At 45.6% G+C, this 25,062-nt stretch overlaps 1 protein-coding gene across 1 annotated transcript in view; it reads right to left on the reverse strand.

Moving 5' to 3' along the window:
* Positions 1-2,131: 2,131 nt before the first annotated feature.
* PIAS2 (protein inhibitor of activated STAT 2) overlaps positions 2,132-25,062 on the reverse strand; it is a 146,982-nt gene continuing 124,051 nt past the window's right edge. Inside the window, exon 14 of the mRNA XM_072829485.1 lies at positions 2,132-2,267. Within this exon, the coding sequence (XP_072685586.1) occupies positions 2,235-2,267 (33 nt within the window). The 3' untranslated portion in view covers positions 2,132-2,234. The remainder of the gene's footprint in view (positions 2,268-25,062) is intronic.

Raw genomic sequence — 25,062 nt, forward strand, 5'->3', positions numbered from 1 at the left:
TGCCCACGTCCTCGGACACTCTCAGTGCAGTCTGACAGGGAGGGGTTTTCTAGAGGGCTTACATACCTGATACTATAGGGATTCGTGGAAACAGGACTTGTTTCTAAAGGAGATTTCTGGTCATCCAACAACGTCGGTACTTACATTGGGAAAAATCGACAGGCTTGATGTATGTATGCCGCCTGAACGTCATGGAAGACAGATCATCGTTCACGAGTGAGGTCACCAGTATGACAGCCCTAGCGCCCTATGTTGTGGATTTGCCCAGATGGCTACTATTTACAGGCCAAGTCAGCAGTGCCGTATACCCGGGGTTGGCAAACTGAACGGACCAGTCAATTCTGTAGGCCTGGTGGGCCTTACAGTTTTGGTTGCATACCACTCTGCTGTCATGCTGTGAAGGAATAAAATGATACAGAAACAAGTGAGTGTGACCAGAGTTGGTCCACAGGCTATAGTCTGCTGCCTGGCCCGGGTCCACACCATGTGACTTGCAGGGCCCCAGGCAGAAGTCCTACCCCACAGAACTGAGGAATCACATGAAAGGCATTCCCCCGTGTTCGGGCATCACATCTACAAAGGCCTGGTAAATGATAACATGGGAATCCATGATCCACATCAACATGTTGGCCCAGATTCAATCCTTGAAGTACAGCCTGGAGACCATGGGATGACGTGTCCATGCAGAAAGTGGCATCTACTGTGGTCCATCTGTTTCATAAACATATGCCCCTGGTCACCAGGGAATCCTGAGCACAGATACAGGTTGTTTGGTGAACCTCCGTCTCACTTATGGAGACAATAAATTCTTGTGTCTTGAAGGTCACTGTGTCAGTTAAGATCTTTTGGCTAAAGTAATAAAGACCATAGAGAAATGTAGTATCCCGCATATCAGAAAGGCTGGGGCTGGGGTGAGCTCCACAAATGGCTAACCACTATTTCTAGAACCCAATATTTCTAGAGCTTGTCATCCTCTTCTTATCCTCATCTAAAGTTAGGCTTCTTCCTAAAAGTTGCTGTCCTCGGGGTCATACGAGAGTTGCCGTCAGTAATTGAGAGGATAGTAGGAGAGAGAGAGAGACAGACAGAAACTCCTCCAACCTAGGACCAATAATAATCACCAGAAGGATGCCATGCACTGACTGGTTTACTCTGGGTCCCTGAACCAATCACTAACAAGGGGTTGGTTTCATCCTAGTTGGTCTAGTCTACTGAGAACCTTCCCCAGGAGCCAGGGCCAATTCTAGAAACCACATTGCTGCTTAGACAGAGGGAGATGGAACGGATGTTGGAGAGTCGACCCAACATCATTGGGAGCAGCACTTTTTTCCACTTACGTTTCCTTTCTTCCTTTTGAGGGAGCACCGTTGCTGCCATTGAGTAGGTGTTGATGACAGACAAACAAGAGGGTGATAAGAGGTGCCCCGTGGGTGTCCCAGAAATGTTGTTTCAGAACCACGAAGAGCATCACCTGTGGCCCTGTCTCCCCAAACACACACATACACAGTCACTGGTTCACTGATGTTAGCACCTACGACTGTACTCGTGGTAAAAGAGGAAGCCAGGCAACAGGTCAGCCAAATTACAAGTGTGGAAACAGACTACATTTGTGTCTGCATGCCTCAGTGTTTGGCTGTGAAGACAGTGACAGGCTGGGGAAAACAGCTGCCAGTGTAGGGGTGGGGAGGTGCTCTAGGGTGGTGGGAAGGAACCCAGGATGGAGAGTAGGAGAAGACACGCTTTAGGTCACAGCCCTAGGAGCTCAGGAGAGACACCTGCTTTCTCTTACCCAGTGGTGTCCTCACAGGGAAATGTAAAAAATATAATATCTATCCCTCAAAGTAAGAGTTTTCAAAGACTAAATACAAAAATGTAAAAGCATGTTGTAAACTATAAAGCTACACGATTCTAAGATAAACAGCATTATTTGCAATGGCCTGAGATAGAGAGATTTCACAAATGCTGAGTATGGACAGATTTGTGAAGCTGCTCAGGGGTCCTCAGTGGCTTCCATCATCACTGACAACCCCATGTGCTCGGGACTGTCTGCTGGCCATCACTCTGCAGCGTCCCCTGAAGCCCAGACCTGGATCTACCCCCTCCACACTCCCCCCCACCCACACTTACCCATCTCGAGTCTCACTATCCCATCTCCTTTGGAGGGCACAGTCCTAAGAGTCAGAAACTGGAATTCTAGGCCTGGCTCTGCCACACACTGGCCATCTGAACTTGGGCTACATTAACCAGTTGGCAACCTTGGACTCAACCTACAAAATAAAAGAGAGGTGTGGCTTTTAAAAATCTCTCCAGCATGGCGAAACCTGGCGTCAAAGCAAAACGATGTCTCTGTGCGGTCCATCCTCCCCTCCTGCCCTTCTCCGCCTGAACGGCAGCCCAGAGACACCATCATAAAAACACAAGGGCTTTACTGAAGCATAGTTTGAAAACCACTGAGCTAAATGATACCCCACGGGCCCATTCATCTCTATGATTCCCTCAGTTTCTACTTCTGAGATGAATGACTTCATGCTAACGTGCGAGGTAATATAATAGGGCTCCCCCACCTAGAATTATTTGTATTTAAGTAGCAATTCCCACAGATGTATACTCTTAAGAATTAACAACTAAAGATGGAACTTCGGGCACCATATACGTGAAAGAGGCAGTTGGGGGACTTCCTGGATTCCCTAAAATCACTCAACTTGGGTTATCCCTTCAGCTTTCATGTATTCTGAAGCGGCTAATGGCATTTTTCAGGGTGACGAGTGATCTGTTGGCTTCCCAATTTGGGACCTGTCAAAGCAGGGGCCCCCATTAGTCCCATGGTTAACCGTGGGGCCCATGGAGGACAAGGGAAGTCACTGTGCCTTTCACAGAGCAGAGCGGGGAGGAAGTCAGTCAGGTTCAGCTGAAATCCCCTAAATGACAAGACTTAATATACACATTTTTTTTTCCCTGTGACATAACTGACATTCAGAGGTGAGCCATCCAAGGCTCAGAGGGTGGCTCCATTCAAAAAGTCTTTGAAGATCCAGGCTCCTTCCAGCTCATTACTCTTCCATTCCAAGGAAGGAAGACCCATGACCAATGGTGGGTTCCACCTCAGGCGTCAGCCACCCAGGAGAGGCCAACAATTCTCAGAATTTCAGTTCTGGGATCTACATGTTGGCCCATACTCTCAAGAATTTTATCAGAATATCTTCAGATTCTTCAACAGAACTTTTAATGTCATTTGAATAGATGCAGATTAGAGCTACATAAGTAATAAGAGTATAACAAACTTTAAAAACGCATTTGTACTCCATAACTATGTGCTACAAAGTTCTGATTTTCCTCTTAACCCTTTTAAGAAGTCTAATGTAGGTAGAAGTAGTACACAGGTTGTGGTGTACAGTTCCATGAAGTACCGGGATGCGAAGATACCCTTGCAACCACCACTCGGGTACAGAAGCCGCCTCCCTACACTGCTCCCAGTCTGCTGTGCCTGGTCCTTCTCGCTTCCTTTCTTCTCAACTCTGTCCTATTCTTGTCTTCTCATCCACCTCTCAGAGACCCCAGGAGCAGGGGTGGTGGAGGTGGTGGTAATATTTTGAGGCTGTTTCCCCTCCTGGCACAGTGACCTGTGGAGCCAGACTCACCAAGATCTAGATCTCAGCTCCTCTGCTCACCGGGTTTGGGAATCCAAGCAAGACACCATCTCTGTAGCACCTACCCAAGCACCGTCCAGTGGGGCCAGATCACAGTCTGGCAGCTTGTCGGGCACTCTACATGGTGGCCCACATGACCGTCGCTGCATTTCATTTTTATTCCTTCAGTTGGGCCTTTTATTTTTTTTTAAGATTTTATGTATTTATTCATGAAAAACAGAGAGAGAGGCAGAGACACAGGCAGAGGGAGAAGCAGGCCCCCTGTGGAGAACCCAATGTGAGACTTGATCCTGGGACCCCGGAATCACGCCTTGAGCTAAAGGCACACGCTCAACTGCTGAGCCACCAGTTGGGCCTTTTAAAAGCCCTGTGAGGGGGCAGTCCCGGTGGCGCAGCGGTTTGGCGCCGCCTGCAGCCTGGGGTGTGATCCTGGAGACCTGGGATCGAGTCCCACGTCAGGCTGCCTGCATGGAGCCTGCTTCTCCCTCTGCCTGTGTCTCTGCCTCTCTCTCTATGTCTATGAATAAATAAAATCTTTAAAAAAATAAAAAATAAAAAAAAGCCCTGTGAGGCACTCAGTCTACATCACAGACAGATGCCAAGACGTCCACTGAGGCAGAATGACTTCCCCAACACTGCATGGTGGGTCAGTGAGCTCTGAGGCTGGGCCAGCGCATGACTGGAGCTGCTGTCTTCCTGACCCAGAGGGGCTGAGACCAGGCGACGGTTCGGATCTGCCCGCAGGCCCCTGGCCGTCCAGATGTTTGCTTGGTCCAGGGCTGCCTGGTTCTTCAACCGATTCACTATCACTTGTCTCTGCCTCGCCAGGTTTCCTCAACACACGCACAAATGCCAACCCTACAACACCTGCTGATAAAACCTTTCTTGGCAGGATTGGGTTCCAGAGGCGTCTAATAATAACTGCAGACACAGAGGAGTGAATAGCTGACTGTGCAAAGAGCATGTGGGACCCTCCAGGACCAGACAGGATGCAGAGCGGTCAAGGGCAAAGCAGCATCTGCAGCTGGGATAGGGGCAGAGCCCGGAGCTGGCAGGCGGGGCAACAGGCACGACGAGGAGGATGGTGAACTGAAGTCAGGCCCCAGGTTGGCCATGCTGGCAATGCTGGGTGGTCCCTGACTTATCCAGCAACTACTACCAGGTGACACCCCTGGAACAGGTGCTGGGTGATACATGCATGTGTGGTTCGGAGCCCAGAGGAAAACTCCATCCCTCCATAAGGTGTTTGGACATTTATTCAGAAGGGGCCAGGTCTTTTCCTCTATGGGAGACACAAGGCTGACAAGCAAGCAGCCCTACAGAGGGGGCCTAGGGATGTGCCCCAAGTGATGCAAAGGGCCCGAGGATGAGAGCCTCCGCGTCCACCCAGGCCCTGCGGTTTCTCCTTGTCCACTCTGGAGGCCTGTCCTGGCCTTGCTCACTCTCTCACAGCCCCCTCCCCCCTCCCCGGGGTGCAGAGGGCACCATCCCAGCCCCACCACAGCCCAGGAGCTGTGTGCTCGGCACTCTTCATGGTGCTTCCCTGCTCCAGCCATGACCAGGGGTGAAAGCCACCCTGGAAGGAGCACACCTTCCTTTCCTTGATCCTACTACCAAGCGAGACGACTGTGGAGAGCTGAGGGCTTAAAGCCAAGGGCTGCCCCTAGACACTCTCCCAGGTCATGTGCTTTTACCCAGAGCATCAGTACTTCGCTGGGAGGAGGCTCCCAGGGCAGGTCGGTCCTGCACAGGTCCACGGGGGTTGTTTCAGGGCCATGGAAGTCCCCGCAGCCCCCTGTCCTTCCTCCCAGCTGCTGAAGGGCTTCGGGATGGAGACAAGTGCCCCCCAAAGAGAGCTCCACACTCTAGCCCCACCAGCCCCCTATCCAACACCCAAGCCAGGCCCCGTGCTCACTGCCCACTGGCGCCCAGACCCCTGGCACCCATCAGCCTCTAACAAGAGAGAAGATGACTTGAGAGAGGGAATGTCACATTTCCCCACGTTTAGGGAATCATGTCTATATTATTATGAAAACATTCCCCTTGCATTCCCAGCTGCTTGTAAGGAGTGGTCTGGGGGAAGGTGTCCCTGACATGTCCCCAGGTTTGGGGACAGGCTGAGGCAGTCACCCCGTACCCTTCAGTGAACAGAGGGGAAGCCAGCAACCCAGTCCCAGACGAAACCTTGGTGTCTGCCCCGTGGGGGCGGGGGAGTGCAGGTGCCACTGTGGGGGTGCCGTCCCAGGGGCTTGTGCTGGTGCCCGGGGTCCCTGCAACAAGCACCTGCTCCACAGCGCCCACCGGGGTCCCTGAGGGCTGGGGCCACGGTCCTGTTTGGGAGAGGGGTTCCTCCTTAGTGCGACAAGTCTGCCTGACAGGTTGCTATAAAAAGGAGCAAAAATAACAGCTGTGCCTCCTCGTCGGTCTTTGTGTTCCCCGTTTCATTTATCACACACATCTTGCGACAGCGACTCATTCTCACATCTCCCTCACTTCCTCCCTCCAACGTGAATTTACTTAAAATAACAGCCACCACTCGGGGTCAGCCTCAGCCGCGCCTGAGCGAGGAGCTGCTCTGGGAAGAGGACTGTGCCCCAAAGCAGCCTCAGGAGGCCCGAGTCCCCCTCCCCAGTCCCCAGACTTCCCAGCTTCTTGGCAGCACCCTGGCCTCCCCTCCCCACAGCAGAGGCTGAATATGCAATGTCAATGGAAACTCTGCTGAGGACAAGGTGGGCCAGGAGAGCAAGAAAGAGCAGGACACCGTCCACCTGGCATGGAAGGAGCACCTCACCAGAGACAGGGACCTGGGTTCTGCTCTAATACATTCTCTCAGCATGCTGTGTGGCCACGGGCAAGTTGCATCCCCTCTCCGGGTCTCAGACTCTTTGTAAAACAGGAATGTGTGAGAGCCCGTCCTGTGCCAGGTCCCTGCCCGGAGCCTCTCGGGGGCACAATCCTGGTCCCTACATCTCTCTTCTCCATCCCTCACCAATTAGGCTTGCCCATGCCTTACTTAGCTGCCTATCATGTCATGTCTGGTCTAATGTAGAACACTCTGGCCTCTTCTTCCAACCTCCTCACCAGCCTCTGGAGTCTGTACTCCACACCGGACTTCTCAGTGCTGACCTCATGCACTGTTTAAAACCCATCGGAGGGGGGCACCCGGGTGGCTCAGTGGCCGAGAGTCTGCCTATGTGTTTCTGTGAAGGCGGTTTTTTAAAAAGATGAGGTTAACACTTAAATCAGAAGACGCTGAATAAAGCAGATAACTCTTCATCGTGTGGTGGGCCTCATCCAATCAGGTGAAGGGCCAGGAGGGGAAAAACATCAACCTCCCTGCAAAGGAAGAGGAAATTTTGCACTTGGACTGCTATAGGATAGGAGCTGCAACATCAGCCTTTCCCTGGGTCTCCAGCCCACCAGCCTGCTCTGCAGATTTAGGACTCACCGTGCCCCACAATCATGAGAGACAATTCCTTAAACATTCTCTCTCTCTACACACACATGCCCTATTGGTTCTGTTTCTCTGGAAAACCCTAATACACTGAGTGAATGATTCAACCCTCCCCCCCAACCACCACCACTTACCTGATACCTTTGGCTAAAGGTGTAGGATGTGTAGGAGGAGGAGGAAGAAAAATGGGTAGCTTTTTCATATGCTTATCACTTTTATATCTTTCTTTACGAAGAACCTGAGTAAGTCCTTTGTTCTTTTCATCATGCTGTTGTCTTCTCTTATTTCTTTGTTGGTTTTCAAAATATATTCTGGATATATGTTCTATGTCACATATAAGTGGCTTAAAAACATTTCCTCCTGGAATGTGTTCTGTGTTTTCATTTCTTAACATTGTTTTTTTGATTAGTTGGAATTTTTGATTTTGATAAAGTCAAATCTACCCGTGGTTTTTTTATTTTCAGCTCCAATTAGGGACTTGTGTATTCTAAGAATGCTTTCTCTTAGAAGCTTTAGAGATTTACCTTTTGCACTTAAATTGTATGATCTATTTCAAATTAACCTTTACGTGGTGTAAGGTAGAGGCCGAGGTTCATTTCTGCTCCATAAGAACACTGAGTGTTCCAGTCCCATTTTTGGAAAAAACAGTCATTTCTCCCGTTAAATTCATTTAGCACTTTTGTTAAAAATCGAGTTATACTTTATGGGTTTCCTTCTAGATTTGACATTCTATTCCATTGATCTATTTAGTCATCCATATGCCAATACCATATTGTCTTATCTATTATAACTTCATGACGTGTCTTGAAATCTGGCAGTACACATTCTCCAACTTCAATCTTTAACATTGTTTTGCTTATTCTAGGTCCTTTTGCAATTTCATGTACATTTTAGAATAAGCTTTTCAATTTCTGCAAAAAGTCTAATGAGATTTTAATTGGTATATCATCTTAACAATATGACATCTGGACCAAATTAAGTCTTCCGATCTATGAACACAGAATACATCTCCATTTATTCATGTCTTACTGATTTTCTCTTAGCTATGTTCTGTGGTTTTCAGCATACAGGCCTCCCACGTCTTTTGTTAAATTTCTTCTTAAGTATTTTATGTTTTTTGATGTTATTGTAAATAGTATTTTAAAAATAAACTATTTTTCTAGGATAGTTTTAGATTTAGGGCACCTGGGTGGCTCAGTCAGTTAAGCTTCTCTGATGCTTGATCTCAGCTCAGATGTTGATCTCAGGGTTGTGAGTTCAAGGCCTGCACTGGACTCCACGCTGGGCATGGAGCCTACTTAAAAAAAAAAAAAAAAAAAAAAAAGTATTTATATTTTAAAAAAACACTGTAAAGGTAGTACAGAGAGTTCCTAAATAACCCACACTTAGTTTTTCCTATTGTCAACAAATTGCATTAGTGTGGTGTATCTGTCACAATCAATGAACCAATCAATATTGGCATGATGTTATGAACTAGAGTCAAGCAGTTATTAATATTTCCTTAGTTTTTCCCTAAAGTCCCTGCTCTGTTCCAGGCTCCCATCCTGAATACCACATTACATTTAGTTGCCACGCATCCTTAGGCTCCTCTGGACCGGGACAGTTTCTCAGACTTTCCTGGTTTGTGAGGCCAGTTTTGAGGAGCTATTTTGTAGAACACCCTTCCCTGGGGTTCATCTGATGTCTTTCTTGCGATTAGACTGAGCTTATTGATTTGGGCAAGAAGACCACAGAAGCAAAGTGCCATTTTTCATCCTGTCATGTCAGGAGCACATTCTCTCAACATAACTAATCACTGTTGATTTTGACCTTGATCACCTGGCTGACGCAGTGCCTGTCAGCCTTCTCATGACAAAGTTACTTCTCCCCGCCTCCACTCTACACCCTTTGGAAAGAACTCATTGTGCAGCCCCCCTGGAGGCGTGGAGAGTTATGCTCCACATCTTTTAGAGTAGAGTATAACTTATTTGGAATTCTTCTCCATGGCCCATCTGTTTGTTCTTGCCCATTGACTTACTCCCCTTCTGTGGCTATGCTAATGAAGACATTATTTGCCATCCGCGCCTATTCTTTGGTGAAATTTCTGTTCAAATATTTTGCCCATTTAATAAATTGGGTTGTTTTCTTCATTAAATGTTTACACATGCATATTTTTCCCCAGATACAGATGTGTATCTTTTGTAAATATCTCTCCCCTCCTGCAACTCCTTTCTTCATATTTCAACAGTGTGTTTAGAAAAAAAACAATTTGAGTGAAGTTCAGAGTCTCTCTGCTCCTAGTGAGTGAGTGTTTATGGTGTTAACTAAAAAGTCACTGCCTAACACAGGCTCATAAAGATGCTCTCCCTGTTTTCTTCAGGAAGTTTCAGTTTCAGGTATTACATTTAGGTCTGGGATTCAGTTTTTCATTTTTTTCTTTTCTTTCTTTTTTTTTTTTTTAAAGAGAGAGAGTGCAAGCATTGGGGAAGGGAGAGGAGGGGCAGAGGGAGAAAAAGAATCTTCTACAGCCCAGGGGTTCATCTCACCACTCTGAGATCATGACCTGAGCCGAAATCAAGGGTTGGACGCATAATCCACTGAGCCACCCATGCGCCCCTGTGACTCATTTTTTCATAATTCCTTTGTGTAGAGGCAACTGTTTCATAGTTGGCATTTCCATGCATTTTTTCAAGCTGAGGAAGTTCAAAGGGGTTTGTGTAGATTGCCTTTAAACACATACACACACACACAGACACACACACCTTTATTTTTCAGAGCAGTTTCGGAGCAGTTTTAGGTTCACAGAAATGGGGCAGAAAGTACAGAGTGTTCCCAGGTACTCCCTGCCCACCCCCCTCCCATATGCACAGCCTCCCCCCACCATCCGCAGTCCCTACCCAACCAGGAAATGTGTCACAATCTGCATTGGCACATCATCATCCAGAGTCCAGAGTTCACATTACAGTTCCCTCAGAGATACACATTCAGTGGGTTTGGACAAACATATAATAAGAACATGATCCACCCTTATGGTATCTTACAGAGTAGTTTCACTGCCCTAAAACTCCTCTGGACTCTATTTAGCTCTCCCCACCCATGCCAACCCTGAGCTCTTTTACTGTCTCCATACTTCTGTCTTTCCCGGAATGTCATATAGTTGTAACCACATAGTACGTAGGCTTTTCAGATTTTTTTTTTTTCACTTAGTAACATGCATCCAAGGTTCCTCCTCGTCTTTTCATGGCTTGATAGCTCATTTTTGGTCAGTGCTGGATAACATTCCACTGTTTGGATATGCACGATTTATCCATTCAGCTACTCAAGGACATCTTTATTGATTCCAAGTTTGGGCTATTATATCTCAAGCTGCTAGAAAACATCGGTGTGCAGGTTTTTGCATGGACGCAAGTTTTCAACTCCTCTGGGTAAAGACCAAGAAGCATGATTGCTGGATCACAGGGTAAGAGGATGTTTGATTTTATACGAATTTGCCAGATGGTCTTCCAATGTGTCCATACCTGTTGCTCCACAACTTTGCCACCATTTGGTGTTGTCAGTGTTCTGGACTTGGGCCATTCTAATGGGTTGTTTTAATTTGCCCTTCCATAATGACATCTCATTTGAGCATCTTTTCATATATTTACTTGCCATCTGTATATCTTCTTTGGTGAGGAGACTTTTTTTTTTTTTTTGCCTGTTTTTTTCTTTTGCCCATTTTTAAATGGGATTCTTCGTTTTCTTATTGTTGAGTTTTAAGAGGTCTTTGTATATTTAGAATAACGATACTTTATCGGAAATATCTTCTGCAAACATTTTCTCCCTGCCTGTGTCTCGTCTTCTCATTTTCTTTACCATGTCTTTCATAGAGCAAGAGTTTTTATCTGCAACTTTTTCAAATGTTTATTTAAATTCTAGTTAGTTAACATGTAGTGTAATATTGGTTTGGGGAGTAGAATTTAGTGATTCATCACTTACAGAAAACACCCAGTGCTCATCACAAGTACCCTCCTTAATGCCCATCGCCCATCAGGCCCATCCTCCACCGACCAGGCTCCATCAATCTTCAGCTTTTTCTCTATAGTTAAGAGTCTCTTGCAGTTTGCCTCTCTGTTTTCCCCTTTCCTATATGTTCATCTGTTTTGCTTTTTAAATTCTACATATGAGTGAAATCATATAATATCGTTCTTCCTCTGACTTATTTCACTTAGCATAATACCCTCTAGTTCCATCCACATCACTACAAATGGTAAGATCTCATTCTTTTGATGGGTGAATAATGTTCCATTGTACATATAGACCACATCTTCTTTATCCATTCATCAGTCAATGGACATTTGGGCTCTCTCCATAATTGGGCTATTGTTGATAATGCTGCTATAAACATCAAGGCACCAGGGTGCATGTGTCCCTTTGAATCTGTATTTTTGTATCCTTTGGGTAAATACCTAGTAGTGCAACTGCTGGGTCATAGGGTAGAGCTCTATTTTTAAGTTTTTGAGGAACCTCCATACTGTTTTCCAGAGTAGCTGCACCAGCTTGCATTCCCACTAACAGTGCATGAAGGCTCTCCTTTCTTCACACCCTTGCCAACATCTGCTGTTCGCTGTGTTGTTCATTTCAGCCATCCTGATACAGTGGTTGGTATCTCGTGGTTTTGAGTTGTATTTCCCTGATGATGAGTGATGCTGAGCATCTCTTCATGTGTCTTTAGCCATCTGCATGTCTTCTTGGGAAAAAGTCTATTCATATCTTCTGCCCGTTTCTTAACTAGACCATTTGCTCTTTGAGTGTTGAGTTTGACAAGTTCTTTATAGATTTTGGATACTACTCCTTATCAGATATGTCATTTGCAAACATCTCCTCCCATTCCATAGGCTGCCTTTTAGTTTTGTTGCTTGTGTCCTTTGCTGTGCAGAAGCTTTTTATCTTGATGAAGTCTCAACAGTTCATTTTTGCTTTTGTTTCTTTTGTCTCCAGAGACATGTCTACTAAGAAGTTGCTGCAGTCAAGGTCAAAGAGGTTTCTACTAGTGTTCTCCTCTAGGATTTTGATCGTTTCCTGTATCACATTTAGGTTTTCATCCATTTTGATTTCTGTGTATGTTGTAAGAAAGTGGTCCAGTTTCATTCTTCTGCATGCAGTTGTCCAGTTTTGCTAACACCATTTGTTGAAGAGAATGGCTTTTTTCCGTTGAATATTTTTTTCCTGCTTTGTCAAAGATTAGTTGACCATATAGTTGTGGGTCCATTTCTGGGTTTTCTATTCTGTTCCATTGATCTACGGTCTGGGTTTTTTTGTTTGTTTGTTAAGGTTTTATTTTATTCATGAGAGGCAGAGACACAGGCAGAGGGAGAATCAGGCTCCATGCACGGAGTAGGATGTGGGACTTGATCCTGGGTCTCCAGGATCACGCCCTGGGCTGAAGGCGGTGCTAAACCGCTGAGCCACCCGGGCTGCCCTATGGTGTTTTTATGCCAGTTCCATACTTCTTGAGGACTACAGCTTTGTAGTAGAGCTTGAAGTCCTGAATCATGATGCCTCCAACTTTTCTTTTCTTTTTTTTAATTACTTTTTTCTTTTAAAGATTTTATTTATTAATTCATGAGAGACACAGAGAGAGAAAGGCAGAGACACAGGCAGAGAGAGAAGCAGGCTCCATGCAAGGAGCCCAATGTGGGACTCGATCCCAGTAGTCTGGGATCAGGCCCTGAGCCAAAGGCAGATGCTCAACCGCTGAGCCACCCAGTTGTCCCTGCTTTTTTATCTTTTTTTTTTTCCTGCTTTTCTTTTTCAGGATTGCCTTGGCTATTTGAGGCCTTTTGTGGTTCCATACAAATTTCAGGATTGTTTGTTCCAGCTCTGTGAAAAATGCTGGTGGTATTTTGATAGGGATTGCATTAAATGTGTAGATTGATTTGGGTAGTATAGACATTTTAACAATGTTTGTTCTTCTAATCCACAAGCATGCGATGTTTTTCCATTTCTTCGTGTTCTCTGCAATTTCTTTCATCAGTGTTCTATAGGTTTCAGAGTAGGAGTTTTTAGTTTTAATTAAGTGCAGCTTATCAATTATTTCTTTTGTAGATTATACCTTCAATGTTGTATGTAAACAGTCATCATCAGGCCCAAGATCCTGCAGATTTTCACCCGTGCTATCATCCAGCAAAACCGCCATTCGATTCTATTTCTGTGAGGTAGTTGCCTTTTTCTCCAAGAAATCATAAAAGCCTTGAGGTTTTAAATCTCTGTATTCTCCACATCACCCTGCATGCAGTAGATGCTCAACAGAATAATGGCCAAACAGGCCAGTTTAACAAGGGAAAAACAAAGGTTCCATGATTAGAGGCTGCACCCCATCTTTGTGGCCCTAGCTCTCTGTACACATGCAGGTAGAGTGATAATGACTAGAGACCATAACAAAATTGTGAGGCCCCCCGAGACTTCTGTATACCACTCTCCCTTTCCTATGACCTTGATACACAGTAGCCTCCATTGTTTCCTCATCTTTTTGCTTGGGAGCTGTTCAAAAAAGAAAAAAAAAAATTCATAGGGGCTGGGAGTAGAGCTTTTTCACAATGTTTGTCAGTTTCTTTTATGTCATAAAAGGATTTTTCTCTTATCAAAGAAATGAGGGGCATTAGTAAGTAGAGAAAGAAGGATGTTAAGGGGATGTTGCCCCCAAATTACACCGTGCCTAACACTAGTCCTGGAGAGTGTGAGGCAAGGTCTGGGTCTGGCCCAGGAGATGTGTGAGTGTGCACATGCAAGAAAGAGACATCGGTAAGAGAATACTACTAACAGTTAACAGATTGGAGTGTTTACACAGTGGGAAGAGGAAAACGTTTTAATGAGTTGTCAATATAAAAATGATACTAATTACAGTTACTTAGTAGAACTGCTTGCCATTTCTAGTAGATTATCATGCCACATAGTAAGTATGTAAGTCAGTGATTTCTAGACCCTCCTTCAAAACATGGGTTTCTGTGTCAATGCTTCCAGGGCCCCAACACCCCCTTTCCACCCAAGCCACTCTTCTTCATCTACTTACAAGATTTAATTTGAAAGTAAGTCTCACCAATGATGAAGAAAAGAGAACAGGAACCAGGGGCAAGAAGGGAAGGAATCTACAAATCTCTGACATGAAAGATTAAATCTAGGTTAGATATACTTGTGACTTGGATGACATTTTTTCCCTCCAACTCTGAAAAAAGCAGCACGATAAGAGGGAAATGGTTTGGCCAGGTATTAAAAGGCATCACAAAGCCTCGATAACTAAAACAGTAGTGACACTTGAAGGGATAGATTAGGAAAAGAACAGAATCCAAAGTACAGAAATAGACCAAAACACGCACAGCCATTTGGTCAATGATGAAGACAGCTTATAAAAGAAAAACAGCTGCTCTGAGTTATGAAATGATCCTTGACAGGCAGACAAATGAGAGGTCTCCTGAATTCTTGCAGAAGTGCGCGCTCTGGATGCGGCCTTTGCTTTTTCTCCTTCTACCCATGGTTTGGGGTTTGCCCGAGCGAACGTAAAATAGAGCACTCATCATAATCGTGTGTTCCTTTCTAAATCTAGATAATTTGGGGCAGCTGGACAGCAGGCTGAGTTCCTGGTTCATTATCTCTGTTCACCAAGAGGCCCTTCAAAGCCACCCAGCTCTGGCCCTCCTGCATGGGCTCCACATCCACCCTGCTGCAAGGATGAAGGCAGCTCTTGGGTGCGGCTACTCCTCTGCCCAGCTCCTGGCCCCTGATTTCTGGATGGCCTGGGGGTGCGCTGTGCTCATCGCAGGGTTTTCAAATTCCCCAGCTGTTTCAAGTGTGTAGCTAAGGCCGAGAATGACCACTTTCAATTGTAAGATTATCTTTCTTTCCATAAAGTGTGCTAAGTCATGCCCTGATGGCGCCTGATTAAGCAAGAGAATGTACTTGTAAAGGCGCTTTGCAGCTGGGCGCGGAGTGTCACCCATGGGTGTCACCAGAACCTTTGGGGCGGGCCCACAGGGAGCGGAGGTAGCTCTCCAGCCCTCAGAGGCTGGCATTTTGGCTGCTGTCAGGTGACAGGCTATACGGGGCAACACATGTGCGAGCCAGACCCTCGGTTACCCCTGCTGGTGGCAGGCAGATGGACCTCCTCCATGTTTTTTTCTGATTGACTGCACTGCTTCCCATCTCTGGTGGGAGTCCTCAGGCGAGCAGGTGAGCAGGCTTCTTGAGCCCCCGGCGTCCCTGCTCCCAGCCTGCATCTGAGGTTGTGGTGGCCTCTTCCCTTCTCTAGGACTGTCCCTCCCCACGAAGCACAGGCGGCTGCTGGGGACCAGCCACCCACCCACTCCTGTGTCTCAGCGCCGGAAACACCACTTTGCTGTTCACACTGCCTTGTGAGGCTCCTCTTAAAATACTTCCTTGGTAGCCAACTTGGTAATACATTGTAGTTTTCCACACTCTATTTATTACTCTAAACCTAGTTTATTTAAAAATATAAGTACTCTGGGGCACCTGGGTGGCTCAGATGGTGAAGCGTCTGCTTTTGGCTTAGGTCATGGTCCCAGAGTCCTGGGATTGAGCCCCACATTGGGCTCCATGCTCAGTGAGGAGTCTGCTTCTCCCTCTGTCCCACCCTCCTGCTCGTGCTCTCTAAAATAAATAAAATCGTGTGTGTGTGTATATATATATATACACACACACACACGTCAATTGACATACATGTCAATTTTGAGATCGTGTCCACGTTCCTCATTTGTAGTTCACTCTCCCTAACAGGGCCATGTGCGCTTCTGAGAAGGGGTAAGGGCAGTTGCTTCTCAGGTGCTCCCACAAAATTCAGCATCTTGTTGGGCACAGGCAAAAAAAAAAAAAAATATATATATATATATAAAAATAATACACACACACATACACATATATGCTTTAATGCAACCCATGTTTAGAGCAGCACTATTTACAATGGCTAGAATATGGAAGCAGCCCAAGTGTCCACTGACAGATGAATGCATAGAGGAGATATACACACACACACACACACACAATGGATTATGTAACCATAAAAAAGAATGAAATCTCGCCATGTACAATGACATGGATGGAGCTAGAGAGTATAACACCAAGTGAAGTCAGTCAGAGAAAGACAAATGCCCTAGGAATTCACCCATATATGGAATTAAGAAAAAAAAATGAGCAAAGGGGAAAAAGAGAAAGAGAGAGACAAACCAAGAAATAGACTCTTAACTATTGAGAACAAACTGATGGTCACCAGAAGGGCCAGGAGGGGTGGTGGTAGCCGGGATGGGGGGAGACAGGTGATGGGGATTAAGGAAGACACTTGTGGTGACGGGCACCGGGTGATGTATGGAAGTGTTGAATCACTATATCATACACCAGACACTAATATAACACTGTATGTTAACTGATATTAAAATAAAAACTTTCAAAAATAGGTAAGTATTTTTATTCACTAGTTCATATGTCAGTTTTTGGGTCTTGTTGCTATTGACAGCTTTATCACAGATTTGGTATCCATAGTTTGTTTCATTTACCCATGAAATACAAATAAACCAGTGGTCAATTATACACTGAATTTTGTAAGTTTCAATCTTGCTTACTAAATAATCCTTTTTTTTTTTAAACCCACCACATATGCTAAGTGAAGTAGGCACTTAGATTTGAATCTTAACAAAATTCATTCTGTTAGTAATAAAGCAGTTTCCTGATGTGTCACTTTATGCAATTATCCCCAGCCTACCCTCTGGTCCTCAGTGGTCCCGAGTCAGAGCTAAATCTGAAGACTGGAACCCCAGGGCAGTGGGCCTCAAAGAGAAAGCTCTGCAGGCCTCCTGCTCTAGATTGTAGGTGTGTGTGCCCCCAGAATTCCTAAGTCGAAACTTAACCCCCTAATGTGTCAGGTTAACAACCTAACACACTCAGCCATTTGGTAAATAATGAGGACAGCTTATCCCCAGTCTGCCCTTTGGTCCTCAGTGGTCCTGGCTATTGGGGGGTGGGGCCTCTGGGAGGCAATTAGGTCGTGGTGAGGCCGGAGCCCTTATGGGATCAGCGTCCTAATAAAGGAATGACACCAGAGGTCTCTCGAAGAGCCATGCTCTGCAACCCAGAAGCGGGCCCTCCCCAGAACCCAACAGCACTGGTGCCCTGATCTCAGACTTCTGGCCTGCCTCCAGGGCGGGGAGAAATACACCTCTGCCGTCTGTAAGCCACCCAGTCACTGCTACTTTGTTAATTCAGACCAAACTAAGACACCCCCTGAGATCTCCTAGGCCTGGGTGTCAATTTTGAGATCGTGTCTACATTCCTCATTTGTAGTTCACTCTCCCTAACAGCCATGTGTTTCTGAGCATGGGTAAGGGCAGTAGCTTCTTGGGCGCTCCCACAAAACTCAGCATCTTTTTGGGCACAGGCTAGACTGCCAGGGACTAATTCTTTCACCCAGAGGAGGCTTTACCATGAGGTTGAAGAAGCTTAAGCTTCCGGGACCCCTTTAAAGGCCCTACAAGGCCCCTAGTCATGTACTCACCCATCACATGTATTTGTAAAATTTGCAGACAGTGCAACATATACAATTACAAAGGCATGATGTGTTTCTTAATGGGAATTGTGAGCAAAAATGTGCATCAGAATTCCAGTGTTTTTCAACCACAAACCTATGGTGAGTGGTACTACAAACACTGGGTACATCTGTTTGTGAAACTGAATCTTTATAATCCGATTAGCAATAAATTCTGGCCAAATGCCAGAATACTGTTCTCTCTATAGGAAATCTTACAAACTACGAAAAGACGAGAATATGCAGTAATGAGGAACGATGTTTTATAAAGGTATGTCAAACAGTTAATAAAAAAAAAAAAAAATGCTTCCGGGCTTTTCATGGTATGTGTCAGCCTGCAGCAAAAGGTTGGATCAACAGATTCAGATTGTTCAAACCCTGCACATTCCAAAGAAAAGACTGGACCTTTATGGGCCCCTGAGAGAGAACTTTTGAGCCCTTGGAATATCCTATAGGAGGTTGTTTTTAAATACCTGAAGCCTGGGGTCACATTCTGTCTGTGGGAACCGACAGTTTATGCTAACATTGTGAGGCTCAAGGTGATTGCCTGCCCTTGTGTGTCCACAGCCCTGGGCTGTGCCCCTGAATCAGTCTGACCTCTGCAGGGCTGGAGGCTGAGCAGCTAAGGTGAGCTAGCTGCAAGCGAGCTGCATGCCCCTGCAACTGACACCTCCTCCCAACACAAACCCTGGACACAAGTCTCAGGTGGGCTCACGGGGTCGCTGACCCTTTGCAGATCCAGATGCACATCCTAGATGGGAGAATTCAGCACCATCCATGCAACCCCACTGGGAGAGGACAAATAGGAGCCTGCATCCGGTCTCCCTGGGACCCCACCCTCTGTTCCTCTCCCCTTTGCTGATTTTCATCCACGTCGTCTGACTGTAGGAAACCACAACCACGAGCATTAGTGACCCTGGCTTATGGTGGAGCACGAGGGCAGTCCCACGCACCTCCAAAAGCCCGTCAAATTTGGGACTGTGGTGATCTTTTTCGTTCTCAGTAAATATTTACTTTCCTAGCTGGGTAACCCTAATACTGCATTTTCCCAAAGAGGGACCCTAAAATTGTAAAATTTCCGAGCTCAACAAAATGTGGAGCTACCATGGGTCCACATTCCTTTCCTTTGAAGTTCTCTTGGGCCTGCTCTCAGGCTGATACCTTCACCTGGGGAGGAGTTGGGTGAGGGAAGCCACCTGAAAAATCCCCCACTTCCTTTGGTTCTTGACCAGAGTCGTTCCCTGTCCCCACTGCCTCTAATACTTCGCATGACCTGTTTTAGCACATATCCCATTACAACGTCAATGCTCACATTACACAGGCATGTGTGTCTGCCTTGCTAGCCTGGGAAAGGCCTGACTGTGAAGTTATTCCCTCTGAGAGGGAGGAGAGACAGAATGAGTCGAGGCCTCTGGCAGAGGCAACATGATGAGTCAGAATTTGTGTTTGTCCCCAGCCAGATCTTGCACACATCCTACCCCCCCTTCCTCCATTTACTAGCTGGCAGGGGTTGGACAAGCAGGTTTACCTCTCTTGGTGCCCCAGTCTCTTTGATGGAAAATGGGTGACATGCCACATGCCTGAGAGGCTGTCTTGAGGACTGAGTAAGAAGATGCAGGTGGGAACAGAGCCAGCAACCTAAGAGGCTGGAACAAGGTGCCCTGAACTCAAATGTCGGTTTCCCCGCCTACTGGCTCACAATGCTGCCACCTCAATGTCTCCATTGTGTAACGGAGACAAAAGTGCCTTCCTCATGGGGTCATCATGCTGATTAGGCGAGCACACCACAGCCTGGCTCGGAGCAAGGAGTCAGTAAATGTTAGCTACTGTTAGACACTCAGGGAAGGCTCGTTCTCTTCTGGTTTGTGGCATGCATGGCAGGAGTCAGTCTGCTCATCAGCTCTGGCATCTGCATTTATTTCCTCTAAATAACTATGATCCTGTTGTGTCTCCATCCCATTCTCATGGAATAAGTAGGAAATTCAGCCTCAGGCATGTGGAGAGCTCTACACCCCTACCCAAGAGGGGCGGGGGTCTGGGAGGTCCCAGGTAGCAGTCCCTGGCTTCTGTGAGTATCCTGGAGTGTGGGCTCTCTGGACACGCCCCTGGCTCTCCCGGACAGTCCTACCTGACCCCCTGGGCAGCAGCCATGAAGGGGGACCGGTCACCCCCAGAAACCCACTGTTCTCTCTCCCTGGCTTGGAAGGCCGTCTGATGTCTGGGTGGGGTAAAACCATCCTGACCACCCCAAGGATCCACGGCAATATTCTCTCAAAGGACAGCAGGCCAGGGTAGCTTCCTAACTTAGCACAAAGAGGCTGCCACCCACTGGAGTGAGCAGCTATAAGGGAGAAGGACAAGGAACCGGAGCTTCAGTGTAGACTTCTCCAGCTACCCCCATTTCTGACTGCAGCAGGCTTTCTACTGCAGCTGGGCCTCTCCCACATGTCTCAGGAGCCTCCTTCCCTACAGCAGGTCACCAGCCTCACAGGCTGCACCTTCCTACAGACCCTGCAGGTCCACTCACCTACTCACTCATTCCAGAGGCTTATCCTACTTCCAGGTACTATGGTTCTTAGCTCCAGCTACACCTTGCTATCCCTCTACACACACCCTCCACACACACACACACACACACACACACACACACACACACACACACAACACCTGGAGCTTTTAAGAAGTGATCGTGCTGGGTCCCCATTCTCCATAAATTTACTTCATCGGTCAGAGATGGAGGACTGGCCACAATTTTTAATTGCTCCTCAAGTGACAGTGATGTGCAGGTGGGGCTGGGAACCATGGGGTTAGAGCTTGTGGATTTCAGTGAAACGGATGGGTAAACTTGCTCTGTCCTTTGGTACCCACCTGCCACTACCCTCCTCCTGAGCTCTAGGTAGGATGCTTACTGCTCCTCCCAGGACAGCAGGACCTGATGGGGAAAGGTCTTAGGTTGGAAGTTGGTTGGGAGTCCTGTCTTACCTTTGGTGAATAGTCTGTAGTTTAGTTTCCCTTTGGAAAATGAGAGAGAGAGGGAAGGAGGGAGAGAGTAGATTTCTACCCTGTATTCCTCATGGGATTATGGGATATAGCTTTCTGGGGATAAAAAACTTATAGAAAAGCCTACTTTTATATACCTCCAGTAAAGTCAGTACCCTAACAAGGGAAATATGTTTTAATATCTTTACCTCTCTCTAGAGCTTAATAGTGATTTTACCTCTAGGCCCTGAGGAAACTGCAAAGAAACTGGTGGGGGTACTGCCAGATTAATAAAAGAGACAAAATGTCAGCCCGATACTAGCTACAAAGTAAGAAAAATGTGATAGCCTTATTATATCCAAGTATATCCAATTAGAAAATATGCTGAAGAGCATTCAGTGTGGAACAAACTGATTTTAAATTAGGGACTCAAAATGAGTCATGCCAGCAGGTACTCTAATGCCTGGGTCTCATAATTTTATCAGTTTGCCTTGCTTCACTACTTTTATGTGTGGTCCTCTTTAGGAGGAAAAAAATAGATGTTTGTGCTTAATTTGGGGCTTGGCAAATGAGAAGGGAGTGATAATAGTACTTTATAGGTCTTGGGTGTTGCTCTGAAAGCTGTATATGTATTTTAATCCTCCAAAATGACAAACCTAGGGAATCCCTGGGTGGCTCAGTGGTTTGGCGCCTGCCTTTGGCCCAGGGTGTGATCCTGGAGTTCTGGGATCGAGTCCCACCCACATCAGGCTCCCTGCATGGAGCCTGCTTCTCTGACTGCCTGTGTCTCTGCCTCTCTGTGTCTCTCGTGAATAAATAAATAAAATCTGTAAAGAAAAAAAAAAAAAAAAAAAGACAAACCCAAAGGGAAAGTGCTCCAAGGATCCTCACTTTAACACAAGGAATATAGAGTACTTAAGTAACTTTGCCAAGATCACACAAGTAGTAAAGTGGTGGGGAGGGACAAAGAATTTGAACCTAGGCCAGCCCCAGAGTCCATGCTCTTACCCACTACCACAGGATCTGGCCAGGCTCTGCTCAATTCCAAGTGACAGGAAGCATCTCACATAGCTCAGCTCACATTCTGGTTCTCCTCCCACCAGAGACCTCATCCCAGACCAGAGAACACAAGCCTGCCCCTTTGCATTTCTACAGCTGTCAAAGGAGAATACCCCACTAATAGGGGTATTTTATATGTTAATTATTCAACCAGTATTTACTGAGTGCCTTTCAGAGCCCTGAGGGGAGAGGGGCAAAGGAGGCAAGGCCCTTGCCTGCAAAAGGTTTACTTACCTTCTGGTGAGAGAAAAGGTAAGTGGATAATTGTCCTTGGCAACAGGATCATCACCCCAGGGGAGGGAAGCACAGGGTGCCCAGATAGCTCCCGAGACAGAGGTGCACCCAAAGCTTAGGAGGGCAGAGATTGCTGGGGTTCTCCTGGAGCAGTGGTCCTTAACCTGGGCCGCATATTAGAAATACTAGGAAGATTTTAAAAGACTGCCCAGCCCAGGCCACAGCCTAATCTATCAGAATCTCTGGAGCAATTTTTTCGGAGTCCCTGAAACAGCATTAACATCCCTAGGAACTTGTAAGAAATCCCAGCCCAGACCTACTGAATACTGGCATTTCCAGGAGACTCTAACACAAACTCCAGTTTGACCACTGGTTTCAAGAGTGGTTCTCAAACTTAAGCAGGCATCAGAATGACGTAGAGGACTCCTTAAAATACAAGTTAGTTTGCAGAACCTGAGGCCCAGTTAATGTTTGCAGAGCCTCAGACGCCTCCCCCCTACCAGAGTCTTGGTTTGGTACCAGTTCTGACAGATTCTCAGAGTGCACATTTAGAGAACTGCCCTAGGATGGCTTAACTAGAATCCGAAGGGTAAGTCAGCAAGGTGAAGAGGGTGGAGAGGTGGGGTGGAAATGTATGAATTACTCCATTGTATCTTCCTATTTCTAATCTTATTCTTTCCCTTTTTTAACTTATGATGCTAGTCTTATTCTAACTTTATATGGATGTTTGTCTCATCCGTTTCCAGCCCAGCTTTTCTCATTTACATCTCTGAGGCCACAAACCTCCCTCTAGGTATTACTCTAGCTGCCTCCCAAAAGTTTTGATATACCGTGTTTTGTCATGCAATTCTAAATACTTTCTAATGTCCAATATACGATTTCTTCTTAACTCAAGAGGTATTTACAATTAGATTTCTTAATTTCCAGACGTAGATATTTTGCACTAACTTCTAACTTAATTGCACTGTGCTCAGAGAACATACGTCCAGTATTTCACCCTTTTGTGATTTGCAATTTATGGCCTAGTCTTTGGTCAGTTTTTATGACAAGTCCCACCTGTGCTCAAAAGGAATGTGTGCTCTGCCTGATAGAGCATTAAGTTCATGTTATTTCTGTACATTTCTAATTTTTTAATATGCTTGTTCTATTCATTACAAAAACAGGTATGTTACTATTTCCTGCAACTGGATTTTCAAATTTTCTATGCAGGTCTGACATTTTCTGCAATATATATTTTGGCTGCTACTAAGTGCATGTAACTTTAAAACTGTTTATCTGACAATTTTGTGGCTATTCTGGTATTTAACACAGCTGTATCAACATTTTCTGGGTTAGAATCTACCTAGTGTATCTTCTGCTAAGTTCAGTATTTCTGTGCTCTTGTATTTCAAATTTTTTGTAAATAGCAGTCTCTCATGTCTGACCATCTTTGTCACCTAAGTAGACATTTAGTCCATATTCACATTATGTAGTTTTTGAGATATATGCTTTCCATTTATCCCACAATTTTGATGTTTCTATTTCCACCCTTCATTTCTATCATTTGAATTATTATTTTTTTACATCCCACTTATTCCCCTACCAGTTAGGAAGTTGCATAGTTTTAGCAGGAGTCACTAGCCTGGCTAGGCACCTGCCTGCACCCAGCCAACTGGACAACATCCAGTGTTGTCAGGCAGTACTATCTATCTATCTAGTGTTTATTTTTAAGATTTTTATTTATTCATGAGAGACACATGAGGAGAGGCAGAGACACAGGCAGATGGAGAAGCAAGCTCCCTATGGAGAGCCTGATGTGGGACTCGATGCCAGGACCCCAGGATCATGCCCTGAGCCAAAGCTCAACCACTGAGCCACCCAGGTGCCCAAGCAGTGCTTTTTAAACTGCTGGTTGACACAGTTTAATGTGTCAGGAAGTTGATGCAGCGGGTCACAATCACCAGTTTTTTAAAAATAGAAATATTTATTGAAAGAGATTTTTAAAATTATTTTTTATTGGAGTTCAATTTGCTAACATATAGCATATCACCCAGTGCTGATCCCGTCAAGTGCCCCCCTCAGTGCCTGTCACCCCAACCCCCTGCCCACCTCTCTTTCCACTACCCTGAAAGGGATATTAGAATAGAAAGTACCTAAGTGAGAGAGAGCCCATGGACTCTCTGCAGGAATGAGACATGCCTCAATAAACACTACAGCCAACCAAAACAAATAGTATAGGAAAAATAGCAAGGGGCATATGATGAGAAGATAAAATGGAAGGAATAGGTCATTTCATCTTTTGTAGAATGGTGTTCCATTTGATTTTTGGGCACAGGTAGGGTCATTCCTGTATTATTTGGATTTTATATTTAACACAATCCACTTGTGGCACTATAATCCACTGTTGGTAAACATGTTACTACTCTGATCGTTTTTCAATTATGATGAGTTCATTTTTTTTAGAAAAATACAGTATTTTTCAAATTGAAAATAAGACTTAAAAGTTATCACTCTATTAAAAAAAAGTTATCACTCTATTATATTTCCTAGCATTGTGAGGAATGTGGATGTTTTTATGACAATGGTTCGAATGAAATAAAAACAGAGATGGCGTTATATCTCATTTTTCTGTCACAAACTCCTTACTTATTACCTTCCAGGATAGAAATCTCAAACATTACAAAAAATTTAGTGACTTCCCTTCTGTCGAAGAAGGAACTGGATTTATCCTTATGCCTGCAACAATCAAAATATCCAAAAAATATGTAAAACAATTGCTTCTAAGACAGTGGACATGAGGCAGCAAAGGACAGCGATCTCCAAGAGTAAGGAAACAAATGGGATGCACCCTACTGCCTTGTGGGATTCTAAACTACAGCACAGAGAACCCAGGCAGATCGCAATTGGAGATCCCCCAATTAAGGAAATGGAGCCAAGAACCCAGAGACCAAGGGAGTGAGAATTTGCAAGAACAGATTCCAGTGCCAAAGACAAGGAGCTAAACAAAGAGGCACTCCCTAAGAATTTTTCATCCTGGTGGTTATCAATAAGTGCACTTGAGGAAATTATCTGAAGTTGGAGAAAGACCTATCTGGAAGAATTAGGGAGAACGATGCTCGGCACTCACACAGGGCCAGGAATACTACCTATCCCCAACAGCCAGAGCG

The sequence above is a fragment of the Canis lupus genome, chromosome 6 (genome assembly GCF_048164855.1).
Source record: "Canis lupus baileyi chromosome 6, mCanLup2.hap1, whole genome shotgun sequence".
NCBI lineage: Eukaryota > Metazoa > Chordata > Mammalia > Carnivora > Canidae > Canis > Canis lupus.